Genomic DNA, 22,451 nt, shown 5'->3' with positions numbered 1-22,451 from the left:
TAATTGTGTGGTCCAGTCAAAGTCCAGATTTCCAACCAAAAATCTGACAAGATTCAAAAATTGATGTTCAGAGATGCTCTATGACTTGCAGCTCTTGTAGCTGTTTCTTGTGAAACCAGGTCCATCAACCCTTTAGAGCTCAGTATAAATATATGGCATTCTTTTCAGATTTTTATTGGAAATAAAAAATTTAGACTGTGTGAGATTGTCCTTCAAGATTACATTCACAATAAACTCAGTTGAGGTTGTAATGAGACGGGTTTGAAACGGGTCAGGTTGTATGAATACTTTTCCAAGGGTTTACAGACAGGACCTCCGCAAGGTAGAAGGAGGGAGGTGTCACTTCTGAGAACATCGTAGCTGAGGAGAACTTTCTTTGGTTTGGTTTCGGTGCTGAAGGCGGTTTTTGCATTTTTTCTTCATGGTATCACAAATTAATATCAACTATAAGATCTGGATCAGAAGGTTCTGGAGTGGAATGGCTGTAGTCAAACAATGCTTTGACCTTTTGGTTCACAGCATTAAAGTACGTTACAGTTTTTAGAGACACTTCACTTCTTCCTCTTATCAAAATTACTATGGCAACTGTCACAATGAAACACGGTTGTGGGTTGAATATGATGGTTGTAGAGTGGACGGTCTGAAGTTCTTGGTCTCTTACTCTAGAGCCGAGGAGAGCCATTTTTACAGTTTGTTTCAGTCTGGGTGATTATCTGGCAGCTGCTGTTGATGCCTTCCTTCCAGGATCTAAAAACTAGATAAAAACCCTCCCAAACATCCTGGTATTTCTGATTGGTAGAAATGAACATGTTGTTGTTTCAGTCTCTGTCACAAACATTACATAAATTTTACATGGGAAGAGTTACCTTAATGATAATGCATAGGTTTGGAAGGTTTTATTGGTGTCACACGGCGACTAAATTCTTGCCTCATTCCTGTCGGAGAATATGACTATCTCAGCTTCTCTGCACAAAATCAGATCTTTTCCTAGAGAAGCATTGACTCCTACTCCTCTAAAAGAAAAGAAAATTAAGAGAAATAAACGGATAGCGTACTTTCTGTGCGTGACGGGTTTGACATTTTGTCCTCCGGATTTATCGAACAGCCGTGTCATTACCTTATGCCAGTCAGGGGTCACGAACAGCGTGATATTACTGGAAATGGCTCTGCCCCTGAAGCGCTAATTAGAGAGCTCGGAGGTTTTATAGCTTTTTAGCTGAGCTTTCCACTTTGAAACTTGTTGGCCTTGTTTGCATGCGTTTGCCATGGAAACACAGTCAATAGATCTTAGCTGCTTATCGGGTGTCGGCTAACAGCAAAACATTCATTATTTCGGCATGGAACTGTATAATTTTAGACATATTTGCTGAAAAATAATGTTTGCATTGTCACTGGAGCCTGAAACTGGGAGTTTATCTTCTTTAGCTGTGAAGTAAACAGAGGTTATCATTCAAAATGTCCTCTTCACATTATACTAAATCAGGTAAAGCTGGAGTTTTGTGGAAGCATGAAGGATCAAATGTTGCTTGAAACATGAATATCTCTCAATATTATTAAAAAGGCAGCTTGTAAAATGTATATCATTCCAGAAATCAGAGTTTGAGGAACTTCGGTGCAGCATTGCGGTATATTCCGTTTCAATGTATTTTTATTTTTTTTTCTGCTCTTGGCTGCTTTATCGACCTCATGTCAGCCTGTACAGCAGAGGAACAACTGGGAGAAGTGTAGCTAGGCTACTCTTACTTATTTATGTATCTATTTCTGTATTTATTTATTACCGTGCCTGCTCACAGTTGAATCCCGCTTGATTCGATGGCGAGGAGCGTGACTTGTGTGAACAAATTCACCAACGGGAACCAGCCGAACTATCAAAAATAAATAAACAAATGAATGTAACTACCGAAAAGAAACAGAATGCGTCCCGCTTTAGACACTTTGTTGTGTTTCAGCTGAGAAGTTAGCCTCTCTGTGCTCTGCTTGGTGAATATTGCATCTCGACTGGCTGTATTCGAGTGTTGCTGCTGGGCCACCTGCACCGGTTGGAGCAGCCTGCACACTCCGGCTGTTGTCTCCGGCAAACCTGTAAGCACCAGATGTTATGCAGCACTCACAACCCCGCTCTTCTGTCTCCTTCGCTTCCCTTTCTCCTCGCACACCCTCACATCCCTGCTGTCTGACTGTCAGCGCCTTCCCAGCGTTGGTGTGAGACATGGCGTCAGGGTGCCGGGCTGCCAGCTTCTGCCAGCTCACACTGTGACCTCCAGCTCTGCTGCCTCAGCTTCATGTGCCAATGCCACAGTGGGGCACTACTGTGCATTTATACTGAGCTGACTCCTAATGTGAGTGGAAGAGGCTTTTTATGTTACTTGGGCTGGTTTAAATTGCAGCATGTACTTTAGGGAAGTACACGCTGAGGAAAGCACATCCATTTATAAGGAAAGAAGGATTTGCTTTAACGTTGCCCTGTTTTCTCCCCAATTCTCTTTTGCAACGGCGGTCGCTCACTTTAAATGTCTTTAATGTCCATAAACTGACCAGTCTCACTTTTTATGAAAACGGAATGAATTTCAATTGTAACATCAAAGAGCTTTGTGAAAGTTAGATATGTTTTCTACAAAAGTCAAGTTGATTATTGACCAAAAAATGATCAAGTGTGAAAACAAAGATAAAGCAGACAAGAGAAGCAGGATGTAACATCAGCCAAAAATGTTGACGTGATCTGAAAGCAGGGAAATGACTGAGGAGTTGGTGAAGCAGAAAAATGGAGCCAAAGTTCTCATTACTTGTCGCTTAGAAAAATGATCTGAGCTCATCAAATATTCCAAGGGAGAGCTTTCGACGTGGATGTAGTACCAGTTTTGTTTTGATAAATTTGATAAATTTGTCATCAATCCAAAATGAAACAGTATTTTTCCTCGCAGCATTTTCAAAGATATAATGATCATAAAGTGTATTGATGCTGGAATCAGCAATGTTGTCCCTATTGGACTTCCCAGAGGCAAAGATAAAGAGTTCATTTTTAAGAGTGTCCATTCCATGTCCTCTAAAATGTCTGTCCAGATGTACTGACATTTTTTTCAGTTTCTACTGAGTTGGAAGACCTTAAACTCCAAGAAAGTAGTTGTTGATTCATTTGATGCATATTAATGAGAAAGATTTGCAAACAATGCAGAAATTTATCAAAAAGTTTTTTGGGTTTTTTGCGACATTTATGTTGCATTATGTTCATTAAATTGAAAGCTTAAAGAATATTAGCTTTTTTATTGCTCTTATGTGTAAATGTAGCACTTAATACATATTTTGACCATGAAGTTGGTGTTCAGACTTGTGATTTGACCTTTTATTAACTGGAGCTTGGTGTGGCATAGTGTTAACACTGCTGTCCAAGGCCTGAGGTTTAGGTGGCCTTTGCCTGTTCTCCAAGTGCATGGTTGTTTTCTCTCTGGGTACTCCAGCTTCCTTCCGTAGTTCAAAACCAGGCAAGTTCAGCACCAAAGGGCTTTTAATTGCCCTTAGGGGTGAGTTTGTCTCTGTGTTGCCCTGTGTTATACTAGCAAACTATTCAAGATGAGCTCCACCCCCCGTGGGGTAGCTATATAAGTCAAACTGTTATATACCAGCACAGATTTCAAAGGTTTTAGGATGACAGATCAAATCATCCTGGGTTTTGCTATGATCAGTGATGTTGAACACCAGTTAAATCCAGAACAGATTTTTGAGTTCATCCCTCTGTCTCTGGGGTCAGCGGGTCTGCTCTGTGTGCGCCGATGAAGGGCCTGTATTGACCAGTTTAGGGATGAGGGGAGGATGAGATGATTGTCTACAGCATGCGCCCAGGTGATAAGGAGGCGGCTCATATCCTACTTAGCCACCGGGTCCAATAGCCTCCACATAACCCCGTCTATCCTCTCCGCGGCCCCCGTCCTTCCCAGTTTACCGTGGCCTCAGAAGCTCCTTAGGGAGCGCTGACTCAGGTGGCTGGGTTTTAAACCGCATCCCCAGCCCCCTCTCCATCTTCCATGAGTTGAGTATGACCTTGTCACCACCCACAGGAATGGTGGAGGGAGGGCAGAGGTGGGTGGGGATAGGGCTAAGCCCTCATTAGCCCAAGCTGAGGCGGGACAGCTCAAGAGAAGTGCACTAATTACCTAACTAACAATGTCCTTGGCGTTCATGGCTTAGAGGAGCCACTTCGCCATGGGATAATAACCCCGTCACCTCTCTGAGAAGTTCAGGATGGCATTATCATGATCACTTTAAATGATGGACAGAGGGTGGTGTTATAAAGCAGCTAACTGACTGATTGACTTGGCTGCAGTTTCTTAGGCTGGTGCATCGTAGTGTTTGTGGAGGTTGTATTTTGTTGCTGGACTCCCTGGATAATACGTTATTGTACAACTTTTGACAAACCTTCTTTGTTTCTCGTTTTCTTTTGGAAGAAAATCACGGGGCTCTCAGACACAGACAGCTACCAATTTTAGCAAGCTACACCCTAAAAATGAAGTCTGTAATTAGTCGAAAAAGTCTGAAGTCAAAGTCCAATCAAGCGTCTTCTTGCCTAGCAACCAGAGGGGGCTGTTTTGTCTGGGGCTGTTTTCTGAGTCACTGGCTCTCTGTGACTGAGAGGTGACTGGTGAGGCCAGCGTGACGCCCTCAGTACTACCCTTCAGCTTTACTGTTAGTGTGTGGAAAACAGCCTGGCGACCAAAAGCCTGACATTACAGCGGGAGCCTGTAATCATGGGACTGTAAAAAAAACCAAATCCAGCAGCCGCAAACAGTGTGGCCTCGTCACGGTGGTGGCAGCTAAGAACCATTCACCGCTTCTTCCCCGTTAAACTGTTCTTACCGTGTCGTACCAAAACCTACTTCAAAGAGGATTTCGATAGGGAGACCATTCAAGGATTTAAATGAGATTTTTGTTTTGAATCAATGGATGCTGCTGATATGTGAAGTTTAAATCCAGCACAACGTTTATTAACTGAAAAAACAAAATGTAACAATGCAGTCTAATATTTAGGAGCACATTGCTTTGCAAAAGCATTGATGCCCATTGAAATGTTCCTAAGTTGATTTTCTTTAAACCACGAATGTCAAGGTTTTGTCTGGATCTTTAGAGACGGATCAACACAGTAGTGCAGTTGTTAACTGGAAGGAAAATAATGTGTTGTTTTCAAATATTTTATGTCCCCCAAAGTCAGTACTTTGTAGCACCACCTTTCACAACAATTATAGCTTCAGGCACATCTCTGCCAGCTTTGTACATCTTAAGACTGTTTCTTTTCACCATTCCTCTTGACAGAAAAGCTCAACTTCAGGAACATTGCATGGAGATCACTTGAGAACGTTAGAGCTGCACAATATTTATTGAATCACGGTCATGATAAGTGTGCAAAACATTACCAATATATTGTAATTGATGTCTCAGATGGGATATTTGGTAGGATTGTTCAAATGTTATGTGTTAATAACATACTTTGCCCTTTGGATGGGCTCTAAATGCCACTAATGCTAACATTTGCTTGTAGCACCATCTTTAGTAGCTGAGATGCTAAAACTCACAGATAAAGCTAGACAGTTTTCAGGAAACTGGGGATAATTGATATTTTCAATGCAGGTATGATTAATAGTATCAAAATGTAAACTCTTAGTTGAAATCATGGACCTCTGGTAAACATCAAGTTTCAAGTTTAGCCTCGTATTGCCAATTAAATTGCATTTATCATGGGATGAAAAAATTACACGCAGATGGTGACTTTTAAAAACATTTTGTTTTATTTTGGGTGTCAGAGTAAAAGAGGGTGAACACAAAGGGATAATGCATATTTAAAAATCTTGTGAAAACTTTACAAAGCATTTCCTTTGACATCAATAAATTATATTTAGAATTATGCAATATCGTGATGTTGGACTGTCACATAAGACCACATGGAACAAGTCGAAGTTTGAAGTTGCATCATAAAAAATGTGAAAAGGTTTGAAGGGTATGAACAGTTGTTAACGGCACTGACCATATCAGTAAATTATATTGAAACCTTAAACCAGGGTTTATTCAGCTTCCATAGAGATTGTTTGCCACAACACTAACAACTCATATTCCGGCGCTGCCATACGCCCCTCAAGCGCTAAGCACCTATTTCCTATGATTATTCAATTTTAATGCAATCAGGATGGTAATCAGACTGCAAATGAAACGCCTCCATGTCACAGTTGTGTGAGAAGGAGTTTAGAAAAACGGCAAATAGAAAATTTGGAAGGACAAAGCTCAATCAAATGGAGGTCTGACCTGCAAACTGTTCTACTAATCCTACTTCTGGTGTTGAAGGACACAACATGGTGCTTTTGGACTCCTTTGCTTATGAGGAACCTCATGTTAAGGTTGAAGTAAAACCTTAAGCTAAGATTGTGTTGTTTTTTGTGCTAAACATTACTTACTACTAAATATAACAGTAAAGGCTATGGGTTTGACACTGTCATTTGATGGAATATATACATATTAAGACAACTTTTCACAGTATGTAGTTACCATATTTCTGAGAAGCGGCCATCAATAACTACGGTTTAAAAAGAGCCATGTTAAGGTTTTAAGCTGCTAAACTACTTATGAGTTGTGAATATGTTCATTAATACATCTTAGTGCGTAAGATGAGCAGGGATGAGAGCTGAAAGTGCTGGATACGGTAGTCTGTCAGAGTGTATTACAGACCTCAGAGCTAATAGGCGGCCGACAGGACGGCCACCTGTAGCAGCTGAGTCTGTGTTTAGTTGAGCGCCGCTCTATCTGAGTCGAGGATTTCTCTGGTTAAATCTGGTCGAATGAACGTGTTTTTTTTTTGTTTGTTTTTCTAAGTTTGTAGCTTCTTTCTCAGTGCGCTGTCCCTTCCTGTGTGTGTTTGTTCCAGTCGGGACGGTGACCTCTCTACAATTATCTCCAACCTGCACCACACCAGACAGCACGGTATGCCCGAGGAGCAGTCAGCCTCTGACCACAGCACCAGTACTCGACACACAGGTAGGAAACCCACAATCTTCCTTCTCTCCTGTTTCTTTCCTCTTCTATAGTCACCTCTCTCCCTTTGCATTTAGCTTGATGATACATGCCACCTTTTATAACTCCTGTTGCACATGTACATGCTTCATTTTCTGTAATTAACGCTGATTTGTTCAGCTGAGGGAACTGACGATAATCTTATTACTCCTTCCTAAAGGTCGCTCTTAAGTTGATCGCCTAATGTTCTTCCCAGATTCTCTGCCGCACCCCAGGATTTCATGTTAAACCCCCTGTTTTAAATTACTTCAGAATAAATAGCTTTGTTTGCTTTTAATCTGGTTTCATGTGAGCCCAGCTACCATGGTGTGCATGTATTAGGCTAATAGCCTTTCTTGCAGCTTACTCATAGGACACAGACTGCATTTAATTACAGCTATTTGTCAGGTGAACCGTTTGAGGTTATTCATTTGTCACTGTTCCTCGAATGGAGCTCACCACCGTGTCAGGTGTCACTGTCGCATTTTGACTAGTATTACAAAACTCAATGGTAAGGATTGTGTTTTGTATTTAGGGCTGAAACGATTAACCTGATCAATCGTGATGAATCGATTATTAAATCATTCCTCAACTAATTTAGTAATCGATTGATCGCTAACAGACTCAAAAAGAGGCAATCTGCTGAAAAAAAAAACATACTTGGAGCAGTTAAGAGAAAATTGTGTGTTTAATTTAAAAACATCTTTGTCTGTAGATGTGTTTTAGCCAAAACTCTTCAAGTGGTATAGATTTAGCTTCAGCTGGTTCAAATTTACTAATAATTTTTTTTCTTTTTTAAAAAACACATTTATCTGCATCTTTTAATGTATGTCTAATGTCATAAAATTATTAAGTGGTTTAACAAAAAATCTGTAGAATGTGCCATGTTTTTTATCTTTAATTAATCATTAATTGTCAGAATGATTAATGGAATAACCAATTACTAAAATAATTTTTACTAGTTGTATGTTTTAGTGTTTGAGCTCCAGTAAATATTGCTTCAAAGTTACATCTGTAAACATTTAATAAAACATATGCCCGATGTTTTAACAACACTATATATTTAAATATCAGAGAACAGAAATGTTATCCCAGCCAATCTGTCCCTGGGTGAAAAAGTAATAATTCCCGTTGGTAAACCATGAATTAATTCTGAAAACAATAGTTATTTTTTAGAAAAACAGGATTCATTTCAGTGGTCACAACCTGGCCTGCTCCGTGTCCGACCCGTAGAGTCAATAAACCACTTAAATAGAACGAGTCTGACAACATAAAGTAGGGAAATGCATAAAAAAATACCAAAAAACATGTCATTATCTATTCCAACAAAGTTTAGATCAATCAATCAATTCTGGTGCCATTATGGAGCCAATACATTTCCTTTAAGTCTATCCGTAGTTCGACCCTCTCCATGGTGACCCCACTAGCTACAGGCTCAGCAAGTGGCGTAATCACCCGACCTGACACCTCTCCCTGTGCGCTCTCCTCCTCTGTCTGCTGGATTAATTGACCATACGGTGCCTGTGATATCAGGTGGAGCTGTTAGAGGGAGGAGGCTATCAGACTGTGGCACAACCAGCTTATGCAGAGTCTTAGACCCCCGTTTGGGACAGATTTCTCCCCTCCTCCCAAAAATCTGTCTTAATCAGCTAATGGAGATTTTTAAACCCTGAAACAGATTTTTTTGTTCTTTCTAATGAAGGAGGAAAAAAGTAGGTTGAGGTAAACCTGGGGTGATGATGGGGGGACGGTGTTAGCGCAGCACGCCCTATGACAAGACCCTAAAATCTGCCTGTTTGAGCATTAAAGGGAGATTTAACAGGCAGGCTAAGCAGCTCGATTTGTGTCTGTAAACAAGTCCAATCCGATCAGCCACTGGCTCTAATTCTGTCTGCCAGTGAAATTAGACGCAAATTTTTCTAAAACACGACCAACACGTAGCCATAAAGACATGCCTACGCACCATCAACACAAGCTGCAGCCAAACACAGATGGCTGAGACGTGTATGAAGTACAAGCGAAAGATGAGACATTAAAACCAGCTTCCTGCTATCAAATTGTGTGCACCCTGTCCATCCCAGTGTTTGACATTCTCTACCTGAAGTGTTAGCAAGCGAACTGTGAAGGACAGGTCAAAAGTCCGCAGCAGTGAGAGAGGATACCGATGGAAGAAACGTTTGGAAATCAAGAGAAAAAGAAAGCTGATGAGTGAGGCGGTGGTTCATGAGGAGGGAGAGCTGTAACGATGGTGGAGAAAGGTTCAGTGTGCGTGTGTGTCAGAGGTCAGAAGCAAAGGGAAGCAGGCTTGCCGGGTTGTCTCTGAGCCGGAGTGGGTCATTAATTAAATCTGAGGGACAGACAGGAGGGCTGCCTCCCTCCTTCTCTTCCACGCTCCATCGTCCGCTCTCTCCCTCCACAGCCACTGGCTATTCAGACAGAAGTGGGAAAGAGGTGGAGGAGCGGAGGGAGGGAGGGAGGGGAGGCGGTGGAGGGAGCAGGGCGCCGACGTTGAGAGTCTGGCTGCCTGTGGAGACTGTAAACTGTGGCTCTGCGGTCAGACCAGAGACTCAAACAGGCAGATAAGGTGTTTTCGGGCCGCCATTCGCTCTCTCTCCCTCGCTTGCACGCTCAGGCTCCCAGATGCAGTTACAGCCTGTCGGCGTGTGCGTGTAGGGGTGTGCGTGTGTGTGTGTGTGTGTGTGTGGGGATGGGGATTGCAGCAGTTTGGGGCACATTTTTATGTGTGTGTTAGTGCATGCGTACCTTTCCCTGCACGGTTTTTAGGTGTTAGCTCGCGTGTGAATCTGCAGCTTGTCGTGTTCATCACAGACTTACTTAATTGTAAGTGGGGATTGCTTTTAAAGTTCTCCCAGTAAGTTATTGTTTGTACAGCATAGAAAGGAACCTTTTCATCAAAGCAGACATGCTAGGATCAGCGGTGATGTTTAACTTGCTCTTACTAAAACACACAGGAAACGGGTTTATAAAGATTAAACTGCTTAACAGAGGTGTTAGTGCACTGCTATATCAAAAAGCTCTTTACTGCAAAAAGGTAAAAACAGTTCGTAAAAACAGTTCTTACAGATAATTTATTTAAAGATGATATAAATACAAAGTTGTGAAATTAACTCTTCATTTAGAAGAGCTAAATAATTTCTGCCACATTCTTGGTTCAAGGCCCTTTAAAAACTTCATGTCACTATAATGGCGAGTGAGTTTTATGAGTTTTATGTACGTATGTATGCAGCGTCCATGAACAAAAGGGACAGAAAAATGCTGTTATGATTAAATCGATAAACTATTATCAGATATTCAGTTGTTTTTGTCGTTTAGCATGTTTTCAAGGCAAACATGTCTAAGTGATGCAAGTTTTTAAAAGTAGGCAGGTATATTTGTATAGGATGTTTTAACTGTTCCGATATAAACACATAAATTCACTTGAAAGCAATATATTGGTAATGCTTTCATAAAATATCTATTAAATATGTATAGTTTTTCCCTTATGCCTGAAAGCTTCTGTTTAATCAAAGAAAAACACCTGAGCTTAACGCAAAGCAAATAGAAATGTGTTTCAGTTGTTGGTACAAAATAAACCAGGGCATCCAAATGTAGCCGCCATATTGGTTTCATTAGTGCTATGTTGCATGTTTGATGTTCACCATGTGCAGATGAAGTTGAATGTGTGGCAATTAAAGACGCACCAATCAGATTTTTTTCTCACTTGCGCCCCGTTTAGTTTTTCTTAACAAACCCAGCCGCAAAACGCAATTTTGATCATGCAATTTTTTTCACTAAGGGTTGTAAAACATAAAGAGAGAAAAACCAGAGTGCCTCAAGTTATTTGACAGCGCTACTAGCTTTAAATACAGCAAAACATGCAAGAATCACAAAGACATCTCCGCTCATACATAAAATCTTTATTGCATTTTTACTACACTCTTAAAAAGAGCTGGAAAGTACATTCTGCTGGTTGATGGACATGTTGAATTGAGTAACAAGTTTATTATCATACAGATCATACAGGAAGACTGACATTATTACCCAGCAGACTGTAAAATAATTTAAGTGCATGCAAATAAGACTGTTTACATTGAGAACACCAGCTTAAAGACATACTAAAAATAATAAACAAAAACAAATAGGGCACAAACAGATTTATGGCAGCATAGCAACAGAAACCTATTAATGTGGTCTTAATGTGGTCTTCTCAAAAGTCATGAGTGATTTTAGTGACAAACAGCACATGTGCTTCATTTTCAACCTAAGAAGAACTTAAAATTAAAAACTAATCTGAAAGCTTTAAAATGCATATTGATTTAGGATTGTGGGGAGATAAAGCACATTATTTGATCATGTGAATATTCAGAATCTCATGCTCTGCCAAATTAAATTAAAAACATGATTGAATCATGTTGTTTATTGTGACATTTAATATTGTTGTTCTGGTTGCTGAAAACCCCGGCTGCTCTTTTCCTGTCGTTTTTTCTATAGTTATGTTGTCTTCTCCGCTAATAAGCCCACAGCAGAACAGAGAGAAGCATTTGTATTCATTAACTCTAAAATCCAATAAAACACCTTAGACTGAAAGGACTTGTCTTCAGGGCAACGTCAAAGAACATGAAACAGCAGTCTCATTTTCCCAAAGCTCTGGTCACACAGATCAGACGGACTTATATAATCTTCTTTATTTAAAAACAAAGTCGCTTATGCAAGAAATATGAAACAGTCTTTTGTTCGATTTGTTGTGAGTTACTCTAAATGTTCGTTACTTTCATTAGAGATGAAGCACAAAAATATTTTTTTGCTTCTGTGGCATTGTAAATCAGAGATTTTAAATAAATAAATAGATGTTGGGATATACTAGACAGCATAAAACATTAGAGAATCAGCCTGTTGACATTGTAAAGCTAGGTCTGCTAGCATGTCGGCCTTCTCAGGTTTCAGCAGGACATGCATCAGACTGCAAACTTTCCAGATCCAATCTGATGGTTTGGTACGCAGAGGGAAGCAGGTGACTGATTTCTGACTGATTTCTGAAATCAGAAGTCAGACTGATTCTAACAGAAATCAGTCCAAGCATAATGTGTTTTTCTGGTTTTAAATTGTGTATTCTTCACGTTTTGCTCATGTAAGAGGTTAGTTACATCATCACAAAGAGCTTTATGTTGCTTTATCAGGCTGTGAAGTGAAATTATAGTCAGAATTCAGTCACTTACTGGTCCTGATGCTGACTAAGCAAATGTTTGTCTATCCATCCATCACTCACTCACTCACTCACTCACTCACTCTCTCTCTCTCTCTCTCTCTCTCTCTCCCTCTCGAAATTTGAGCCTGAAAAAAAGTGCCTTTTGCCATTTGATTTGCACATGTTGGTGGCAGTGCATCCTCCTCTCAGCATGATCAGAGGCGCCTCCATCGGCTAACCCCATCCCTCCCTGCCCAGCTCTTCCACCGCTCCCTCTCCCAGCTGCATCGGCCCGTAAGCCAATCAATGGCAGGGCTTTCAGGGCCGGCGGAGGCCCCGGCGCACGGAGGGGGATCAATAAGTTATTAGCACCATTCTGTCAGCTGTAATGTGGAGATTGATCGGGGGGCTGTGGCTGCGGCCCACCCCACGTCCCCACCTGTCACACCCCCGCCCCGCTGCTCCCCGGCTCCTCGCGGTCCACTCTCCTGCTCTCCCTCCTCCCCGGCCTGATAAAGATGACAGATTAACAGAGTAAGAGAGGAATTAAGGAGTCTGGCTGTCTGCACTGTCAACAAGCTCTATGGGATGGAGAGAAGGAAGGAGGGCGACTGACGTTTGAAGGAGAGGAGGAAACGGGGAAAAAAAGGAGGGGGATTTGCTCCTTTAGCCCTTAGATTTGCCCTGTCACATGAAAGTTAAAACGCCTTTTCCTCCTTTCCTGATCAAACTGTTCTTCACCAAGTGAATATAGAGGAACTCAAATACCCCACTGAAACAAAAGTTAAAGCATGCCTTGAAAAGTTACCATTTAGACTGTTATTACTAGTAAGATAATGGTCTTGGGCTAAATAATTTGCGGATTTCAATGGTGAAAATTACAGGTTTGAAGCTGAAACAGAGCTCCTCACTCTACAACCAGTAATTTCTCTGTAAAATTTAGGAAATGGGAAAAAGGCAGAGAGTTGGAAACTTAACTCTAAGCAGTGTCGTTGGGGGTAAAATGGTTTGTATAGTTGCTTGCAAAGCTCTCGGTTTGGCATTAAAAGGGAGCACCGGTGCTCTAAGAAGCCCCATTTAATTGGCTTTAAAAGCTTTCCGCCCTCAAATCTCTGGCCCTCGGGCGCTTCTCAGGAGACGCACCGTCTTGAGTGAGGTCGGCTCAAGAGACGCCTCGACTTTTGTGTGTTTGATCATGAGAGGCTCTGGGTGTGGATGTGAGTGTGTGTCTGTTTGGAAGAAGAAGAGGTTTAACTAATGGAGACTCTCTGATACGATACATGGAGACCATCAGCGAATTTATATTTTTTAATTTATTTTTTTTCTCTGTTCGTGAATGGACCAGTGAACACAAAAGTGGTATATTGTTTGAAAATGTAAAAAAAAAAGAAACTTGAAAGATCATAAAAGTAGATTACAGAGAAGTAAAAGGGTTGTCACATGCATTAAGTGAGTGTATACATGGTTTTGTACATTAGAGCTCTTTAATATTTTTACCTGCATCTCTTTTGGATGTTATAAGGACTGAATCTCCTTAAGACCTGAGAAGAAACATCAAACAGTGGGTCATTAATGAACCACCTTTTTTCTCCTTTTCTTTCTGAATAATTTCCTTCGACTTCCACAGTAACAAAATCCAAAGATTCCCAGCTTAGTCTTTTCCTCTTTCCCCTTTTTTGTGTGTCTTTTTGTACTCATGATGTTTGAATGATCACTCTTTGTTGAGTGTTCAATGGGTGATGTCTCACCAAGTCAGCATTTTTATTAGTATTTTATTCTGAAAGAAAACAGAAAAGTACAATAAGACCACAAATACATTATGTTGTGTAGCTGTGAAGCAGCAGAAAATTACAAGTTGATATAAGCTCAGCAAAAGATGTCAAGGATTGTCATTTGAAAATGTGTTTTTCTGCAATGTGACTAGATAGAGCTGCGCTGCTGTTCTTGTATTACTGATTTTTAACATAATTTAACTAATATTTTATATCTTTATTGTGTATTTGACTTCTGTTTCAAAAGGGACTGTGACACGTAAATATTTATCTTTATTAAGTTAGACATCCATTCACTTTTTTGGCATGTCCAAATTTTCTGTGACGTTTCCAGCAGAACATAGAAACGCAATGAATATCTAACGTAGACGGCAGTGCAAAGTGGTTTGCGTAAGTGCTATGAAAATATATCGCACACTGACTTATCAGTGTTAATTTCATGCTGCGCTAGACTGACACTCTGTCTGCAATGATGAAGATTTACTCATCTTCAAATCGGTGACCTACCAGGGAATTTTCATCTATTTTCTTACAATGTTCATCTAATTTTGCTCCAGGGTATCCAGTCTGTGCATAAAGTGTTGAACTTTCCCTTTGGTCAAGTGACCACTGCACTTGACTACTGTCCTTACACAGTAGTGTTTTGTTAATGTTGCACCTTTTTTTATTCCAATACGCTTGTATGTTACAAAGCAGTGGTACAACACAAACTTGATAAATGCAATAGGACTTGACGCATCACAAAATGGATGGACAAAATGGACAAAATGGATTTTTTCACGCTTAAACCAACATTAAAAACATTTTGCATGCGCCAACAGGATGAGAGACAGTTTATAGCAGCTTAAGTTCCCAATCAATATCATCCAGACAAACACATACGGCAATCAAAGACTTGGATATACCTCATTAAGCAGCTTTGATTTTTTTTTTTTTTTTAAAGTGAGATGTTACATACTTGCATATAAATAACTCTAATGATAAAATATAAAATGTGCTTTGGTAATTTCCTACATAGGTACAAAAAGTGTGAGACAAAACTGCATGAAGACATTTCAGTGTTCAAAGCTCATACAAAAGTAGCGGCAGTCCAGAAATTACAGTATATCTTTAGTGTTTATAATATGGATGGGAGTTTAGCTACATTGTTTATGAGGAAGTTTGATGCTTGTTATTTCTTTACATGTTTGTTTTCTGCACTGATGCATTTTGAAGAACATTAAATGAAAAACCATTAAAGGAGCTTTAGATATTATGTGTATAACATTAAACATTAACCATATTCTAAATCTGTGTGTAGGGTTAAAAAATATCAAAATGGTCCACCATTTTCACTAAAGGGAAAATATGTGTTGTTTACAACGTTTCTTAGGCCAGTTCAGAGAATTTGAAAACCGCAGGCACAATAAATCTATCACACCCCGGTTAGACTTTTTGATTTAAACCCAGGTGGATAAACTCAATCTTCATCAAGATATAAATTAACTTACTTTAAGATGGTTATATTTCAAAAGTCACCACTGAGAGCAAAGTGGCACCAAACTAAAATTCCTTGATGCAAATTCAGCAAATAGAGTTGTTTGTGATTCTAATTCTGAATATTTAAATGCATAAGCACCACTTATTATGAATTAACTTGAAAATAAATGCTTCAACCTGTATTTAAAACAACAAATTTCAAGATGGCTACTAGACACGGCTAATGAAGTTCTTCTTACTCAAAGACAGACGACTCTGTCAGCCAACGTGGTCCGTAAATATCAAACTGAGCCGGCTTCGGCTTTGCGACAAAAATATGTTGTTTGTAATTTTTTTTTTCTTTTTTGTAACTCCGTTTTTTATTTTTATATTTGCATGCTGTTTGCACATGCTGTGCAAATGATGAAAAATTGCTTTGTAGAGAAGGAGCGAGCGAGAGGAATCATTCTCCTCGAGGGTGGAAAAACCACCCCCCACCTCCTCCGCCCCTCCATCCCTAAAAATATGCATCGAGAGGTGAGAAAGAGGAGAAGCAGTTGCTGTCGTGGCTTGGCTGCGTTTGTGCAGGAAGAAACAGAATAGTTGGGAGGGAAAAAAAGAAGAAGAAAAAAAACGAGAGGTGCACCAGAAATATAGAAGACCGAGGGAGCAGTGACAAACGGCTCTTTCCTTCCTGCCGGCGCTGAGCGCAGTGTGCTCTGCATCCCCTCCCTCCGCTGATTAGGCCCATATTGATTTGAGGCGTGTTTGCGGGGGGAGATGAGGAGGATGGGGCGGGAAGGAAGAGAGGAAGATGAGAGAGGAGGAGACGGCGGTGGGGAGGCTCTGTAATTGTACACTAGATGCTCCTCTTTGGTGGCAGGGGGGGACAACAGAGAGGAAGAAGCGAGTGTTTAATGGGAGGAGAGACGAAGAGCTCCTGATGGGAGCAGGGCTCCGACACGTCCGGATGGGAGAAGAGGGAGACTGACGCAGACGGAGAAATGAGCATTCATCACGGGAGAGTAAGGGAGGCAGTGTAAAAATACATGATTTGGCCATAATGTCACCTGTCAAAAACTTCAGAGGGAGAAAAGAGAGACGATGCAGCGCACTTTAGTTAGGCCAGAGACTTTTGCTCCAACATCTGGAGAGAGACGAGGAGGAGAGGGTAGCTCTGATAGCAGTTCAGTTTATAGATTTTGGGGGAAATCGCAGGAAAACGGAGCCCTTGCACCCGCCTCAAACAGAGCGGCACACATGTGAATTAGCTGGAGAGATCTGTCATCCCGAGCGGTGCAGGCTTCCTCCTCATCACTGACAGAACAGGCACTTCTCCAGCTGCCCGTGGCTTTGCTTCACCTCCTTCATTTCTCTTTCTTTCCAACCATCACTTTCTCCTTTGCATTTCCACAGCAGCAGCCATGTATGCAGGTACACAGCAGAGCACAGTCTCAGCATCGAGACCGCACTTTTGTGTTTTTGTTTCTGACTTCTCCTTCTGTCTTTCATTCGCAGACGACCTCCTGGGCAAAAGGAGAAGCTTCTCTCCCAACAGCAGCAGCGATTGTCCCTCTGATAGCAAGAAGTCACGCAGTGTCTCTCCAAAAGGTAAGATTCATATGTCATAACAACAAAGGTAAATGGACCCCTTTTGGTGTAACATACAAGTTTAATGTCACTTGTGATGGATGACAGAACAAAATAGCAAAATGAAGGAAAAACAAAATTGAAAAGTGTCAAATATAAATAAATCTAGAAGAACTATCAAGACAAGAGAGTTATAAGTTACACAGAGGAAGTTTATTGTTTGATTTTTCTTCCTATTAAAAAAGGAAAGCCACTTTATATGAAAAGCAACATGTAAAAGCGTGATCAGTATTTCATCAACTCCACCAATCATAGATTTTGTAAAACTCTGACCCCTGACAATATAAGATCAGTGTAATTTTCATTAAAAAACTATTAATTACAGCTAAATACTTACTTTGTCTATTGCTTATTTTTAAATGAAAGTAATAATATTATAGGATAGTAAATTTTCTTTCCTCAAAAACAGTTTAAAGTCAAAAAGTTATTCATCTCCACGTCTAAATGTGGAACAGAGCCATTTCTTACTGTATATTTTATTTACTCCTCTACAAGATAAATTAAAGTTTCCTTACTTTATACTTTTGTTAAGCATTATAACAAATGTGAAGACTTTTATTTCTTACATTTTGAAATAAAGAGCAGACGTTTCCAACCAAATATTTTAGAGAAAAAGCTCTAATGTATGTTTTTATTGTTTATTCAGTGTAACTATTTAAGATACTTAAGAAGACTTTTGTCAATTACACTAGAAACAGAGGTGATGTCACACTGTGTGAGAGAGCAGTTACCACTCTGCAGTTAAACAGGATTTTACTATTATTTCAAAACAATATTATGATGGTTGACACTTTAATTTCTTTAGCACCTTATATCAGTCCACAGTAACAAATTACCAAACACTCCTCCCTGCTATAAATGGCTAAAACCACAGCTTTGCTCCAACAGATGAATCCTTCCTGCAATCTGCTGAAAGTAGTTCACTTTCTAACAGCTTTGTTCTCTTTTTGTTCTTCTTCTGGCCTCCACCTTATTGATACTGAGAACAACTAATTGAGTCTTTGTCTGATTCCAGCCACCCTCTTATTTCTTGGTCCTCTGTTTTTTTCCTTCTTAATCTTCTCCAAGTCAGTGAACGTTGATGTGAGGTTGCACTTGCAGTTTAATTTTCAGCATTTTGAATATTCTTAAAAAAAATTTTTTGCCTCTGAAGATTTCAATAAGTAACTTTTTTTTGGAGTGTTGAACCCCTGAAACTAATGTAACTTTTTAAAATACCAATCAGCCTGGAACTTCCCACCGAAGACAATCGAGCTGCTTTATGGTGCCATGTTTTGGTGCTGGTTTAAAATAGCTCAGCAGTAACAACCGTCTCACCTGGGTTAAACTACAGCCCGTCTGTAGGTCTGCAGTCCCACCGCTGCACTCTATTATTCATATTCCCTCCTGGTGTAGTGTGAAACTAGCCGCCCGGCGTGGGGCCATGGCAGCCGCTGAGCGCCGTCCCTGTTCACTTGAGGAAGAACTCTCAGTTGATGCATTATACAGCAGCTCGCCACACAGTCAGTCCTATCAGACAAGCACCCCACAAAACCCTCTCTGATGGTTTTTGTGCAAGACGAAATCTGCTGAAGGCACATGTAGGAGGACTTTGAGGTACTATTGGGTCCTCCTTCTGACCTCTGCCCACTGGGTGACCTGTGACCGGCTGCAGTCCTGCCTGGAGCCTCTTCCACTTCCTCTGTAGGAAGAGGCTCTCATTCCTGGCCATTATAGTCTTACTCGGACACAAGGCAGCTTCTAAAAGATGCATAGGGTTAGTTATTGGCTGAGAGGCAGCCTGTTTGCATAGTGCTGTGTGTGTGGATTCAGTCCTAGCTTCCTGTTTTTAAGGCAAATAGGGCAGAATTTTATTTAGCATCTCAGAGTGTGTAAAATATCCCACATGTTCTCATTACATACAACATGGGGATAAAGTAGTACCTTTGCATGGTCAAGCTGCTGTGTCAAAGCCTTTAAAATACGTTGCTGATGTTGTGTTTTAACCTTTAGCTCTGTTCACGCCCAAAGCCTGACGCTACACCTGTTTATGAGCTGGATTTGCCGGCTGCATGTACTGGCCCTGAAGTCTGGCGACAGACGCTATCTTTTGATGACTAATGCAGGTGAAGAAATAGACTAGAAGAGAGGGAAGGAAAGAGAGAGAGCAGCGTGTGGATGGAGCCACGCCGCTGTGTAAATGATGTCTGTTTTCCTTTCAGCTGCAAAGCCGGCACCCACCGCTGTGTTTAGAGAGAAGGAAAACTTTAGACAGGCTCAGACTAGTTTCACACACACACACACACACACGCATGCACGCAAACACATACACTTTAGGACCTTGGGTGGATTAGCGGGAGCTTGGCGGCGGAGACAGAGATGCTTGCGTGTTTTGCTTCCTCCCCTCAGCACCTCCACCTCCGCTCCTCAGCGCCACTCCTGCTCGCCTGCCCGGGGCCAGACTCAGGTTTCAATAAGGAGGAGGGTGGTAAAAATAACCCCAGCTTTCCCTCCGCTTCTCCCTCCTCCGCCTCATCTTCTGTCTCCTTCTTCTAACTCCTGAACCACCTCCCCTTGAGTCCCCCACCACCTTCGCCTTAGATCATGTTACTATTGACAGAAAGGGGGGAGGAGGGAGGTCAGAGAGTGAGAGATTAACCATGAGGGCTGACAGCTCTGTGGATATCATAGACAAAATCATTTACACTGCACCACTTTGATGCATTCACATACATTTTATTCTTATGGGTTTTATTTGTGCTTTCCTTATTTTGAATTGAAATCCTGGCATTGTGGATATGGAAAGTGCAGAGCTTACTGCAGAGAAACCGAGAGTTCACCATGGGGTCAGTCTCCGCTTATGACTCTGTGTATATAACTTAATATGAGGAGGTTTCCGGTCTGTCTTAGTGAACAATATATAAAGAAATTTCTTTCTCGTATCTGAAGAATGCTTCAATCTTAAAATAAATTCTAAAAGTACAAAGTTTCAGGCCTGCGAACATTTTTTTTATGTATATGGTTTTGCTGTGTCTACTTTCTCCTTCATTCGGACATTTAAGAACAGAACAAGTTTGACTTTGTCATTGAAATGCGTCTTTCTTTACAGCCAAAAATGGTGATACAATAGACAGTCCAAGTTACAGGTGTCATGGTACTGCTAGGTTAGATAAAAATCCACAAATTATCCACTGTACATTAAAAACTCATTTTAACAGCATGATGGAAAAAGTTCTGCAGCCTAGTTTTTAGCAACTTGTAGGGACTACATGCCCCTCCCTACATGTTGCTTGCAATGCTGGTCACTTTAACCTTACAAGAAATAAGCAGAATGTTAACAAAACTATCAAGAAAATCTACAAAGAATTGAGATGCACCAATCAAAGTTCTGAGATTTCTCTGTATCGTTCTAGTTTGGAATTTTAAAATGAAAATTATGCTTGGATATGAGGACTTATCTCAATAAATTAAAAGGACAATACTACTTTAGTGAAAGCCTAAACCTGAAACATTGTAGGTTGCTAAGAAATGAAAGTTTTCCACTGAAGGGCATTTTCTTCCTTGCTTAAGATGAGTTCAGTGTGTTTTGAATTGTGCTCAGATGTTTTAATCACAATTAAAAAAATCTATTTATCACTGGTTTATATTTAAAACCATTTACTTGGATATAATTTCCATTTTATGACTCAGAATTATTATTTTTGGTTAAATAAATTTTAAAAAATGTACCGTACTAAGAACTAAACTCATTACAGTGTTTTGTCCTGGTTCTTTAATCCCACATGTACTTTCTGATGAAACTCAGTCGGTGAATACTCGCTCCTGTTTTTCAGAAAACTCCCAGAGTCCCGTGGTGGAGGCAGGCGGCAGCCACGGCCACATGAGCACCGTGGAGCATTACAGGCGCATGATGTCAGCGCTCAGTGAGCAGGGATCCTTCGAGGAGCAGCAGCAACGCCTCTACCAGCTGGCGAGCAGCATGGGCCTTCCCGGCCACGGTCAGTCTTCGGGCCCAGGTTTTTGTGGTTGTCATCGTCCTCGCCATCACGTCCAACACCGCAGATACCGACATTTCCCAGAAACAGTATAGACTCACTTTTAGTCCTGCTTTCTTTACTTTGAAGTGAAACTCAAAACTTAATTGAGGTTCTACAGCAATTTCCAGTTCAGCTGCGACCAACTCGCTGAGGTGCAGTGCAGCTCTTTCACCTCTCTCTGCAGCGTTGCGTTCAGAGTCCTGCGGTACGCTCTGTTACTCTGCTGCCACGGTAAAACCCAGGCCCTCGGAGATGGCTGACATTTCTATTTGCGGTGCTTGCCCACCCAGCGTCAAAGTGTCACTCTGGGTGATTTCTGACCACCCTGGCTCTCTGCTGTTAACAACACCCACAAGCCCTCACATGCATCAGTGCCACGGCTGGTTCAGGGACTCTCATTGGCTGCCATCTGACTCCTCTTAAATCTCCCAACAACCAGAAAACCGCCAGCATTTCACAGATTTACTTGTGTCTACAGACAGAAAATATATTGGTTTAAGCCTGAAAATGGTGAAGTTGTTGGAGGAAAATAAACAGTTTTTTTTTTTTACTTGTTTGGATTTTCACCTTCCCGTCATTACACGTCAACATTTTCCTTGAAATCCTCTAAAGACCCAGCCGTCAGATTTAACAAGTTTTATAAAATGTTATCGCTCTGCATAAATTCAGTTGCTTTTTTCCCAAATTGTTGTCAATCTACTTTAATTTTTATTTAATTAGTACTGATTCTTAATTGCTGGCTGCAGATCTAGAGGGGAAGGCCTGTAAATGCTTTAATTGCCTTTTCCCTGTGTCGTAGAGGATTTACTGGGAAAATGCGTCACATTATGAGGGTTTTATGGCTTGGTCTAATCGCTGGCTTCCTTTCCCAGAAGCCTTGACAGTTTTCATCCAGGCCCTCTGGGGCTTCCCTGCTTTAGCTTCCATAGTGTACTGTAGAAGTACAGATAGTTTTTAAACATTATCTTTTGTCCTGCAAACATTAATTTCTCTTTTAAAAAATAGGTTTTTCTTGAACTGTTGAAATTTTGTCACAATAAAACTACAGACTTCAGTCTGTTGGGGTTTTATGCGATCTACCACCACAAAGAAGTGCATAATTGTGAAGATAAATTAAAATAGTTTACAAGTAGAAATGCAAAATTTGTGGCTTTCATTCGTGTTGAGTCTTTACTTTAATACCCCCATATAAAACCCGTTGCAATCAGTTCAGAAGTCACTTGATTAGTAAATAAAGTTGACCTGAGTGTAATTTAATCTCGGTATAAATGCAACCGTTCCGTAAAAACCTCAGAGGTTTGTTGGCGAACATTAGAAAAACGTAGCTCTACAACAGATCGACTC

The 22,451-nt window shown here is 40.8% G+C and overlaps 1 protein-coding gene across 2 annotated transcripts in view; it reads left to right on the top strand.

The window, feature by feature from the left end:
• Positions 1-22,451, top strand: part of samd11 (sterile alpha motif domain containing 11) — a 64,723-nt gene that overhangs the window by 22,168 nt on the left and 20,104 nt on the right. For both annotated transcript variants that reach the window (XM_014473399.2, XM_023331713.1), the window contains exons 4-6: positions 6,902-7,011; positions 16,960-17,052; positions 20,904-21,068. In XM_014473399.2, coding sequence (XP_014328885.2) covers positions 6,902-7,011; positions 16,960-17,052; positions 20,904-21,068 — 368 coding nt within the window. The remainder of the gene's footprint in view (positions 1-6,901; positions 7,012-16,959; positions 17,053-20,903; positions 21,069-22,451) is intronic.

Source organism: Xiphophorus maculatus, chromosome 1, assembly GCF_002775205.1.
Source record: "Xiphophorus maculatus strain JP 163 A chromosome 1, X_maculatus-5.0-male, whole genome shotgun sequence".
Classification (NCBI taxonomy): domain Eukaryota; kingdom Metazoa; phylum Chordata; class Actinopteri; order Cyprinodontiformes; family Poeciliidae; genus Xiphophorus; species Xiphophorus maculatus.
This window is presented reverse-complemented; position numbering and strand designations above follow the sequence as displayed.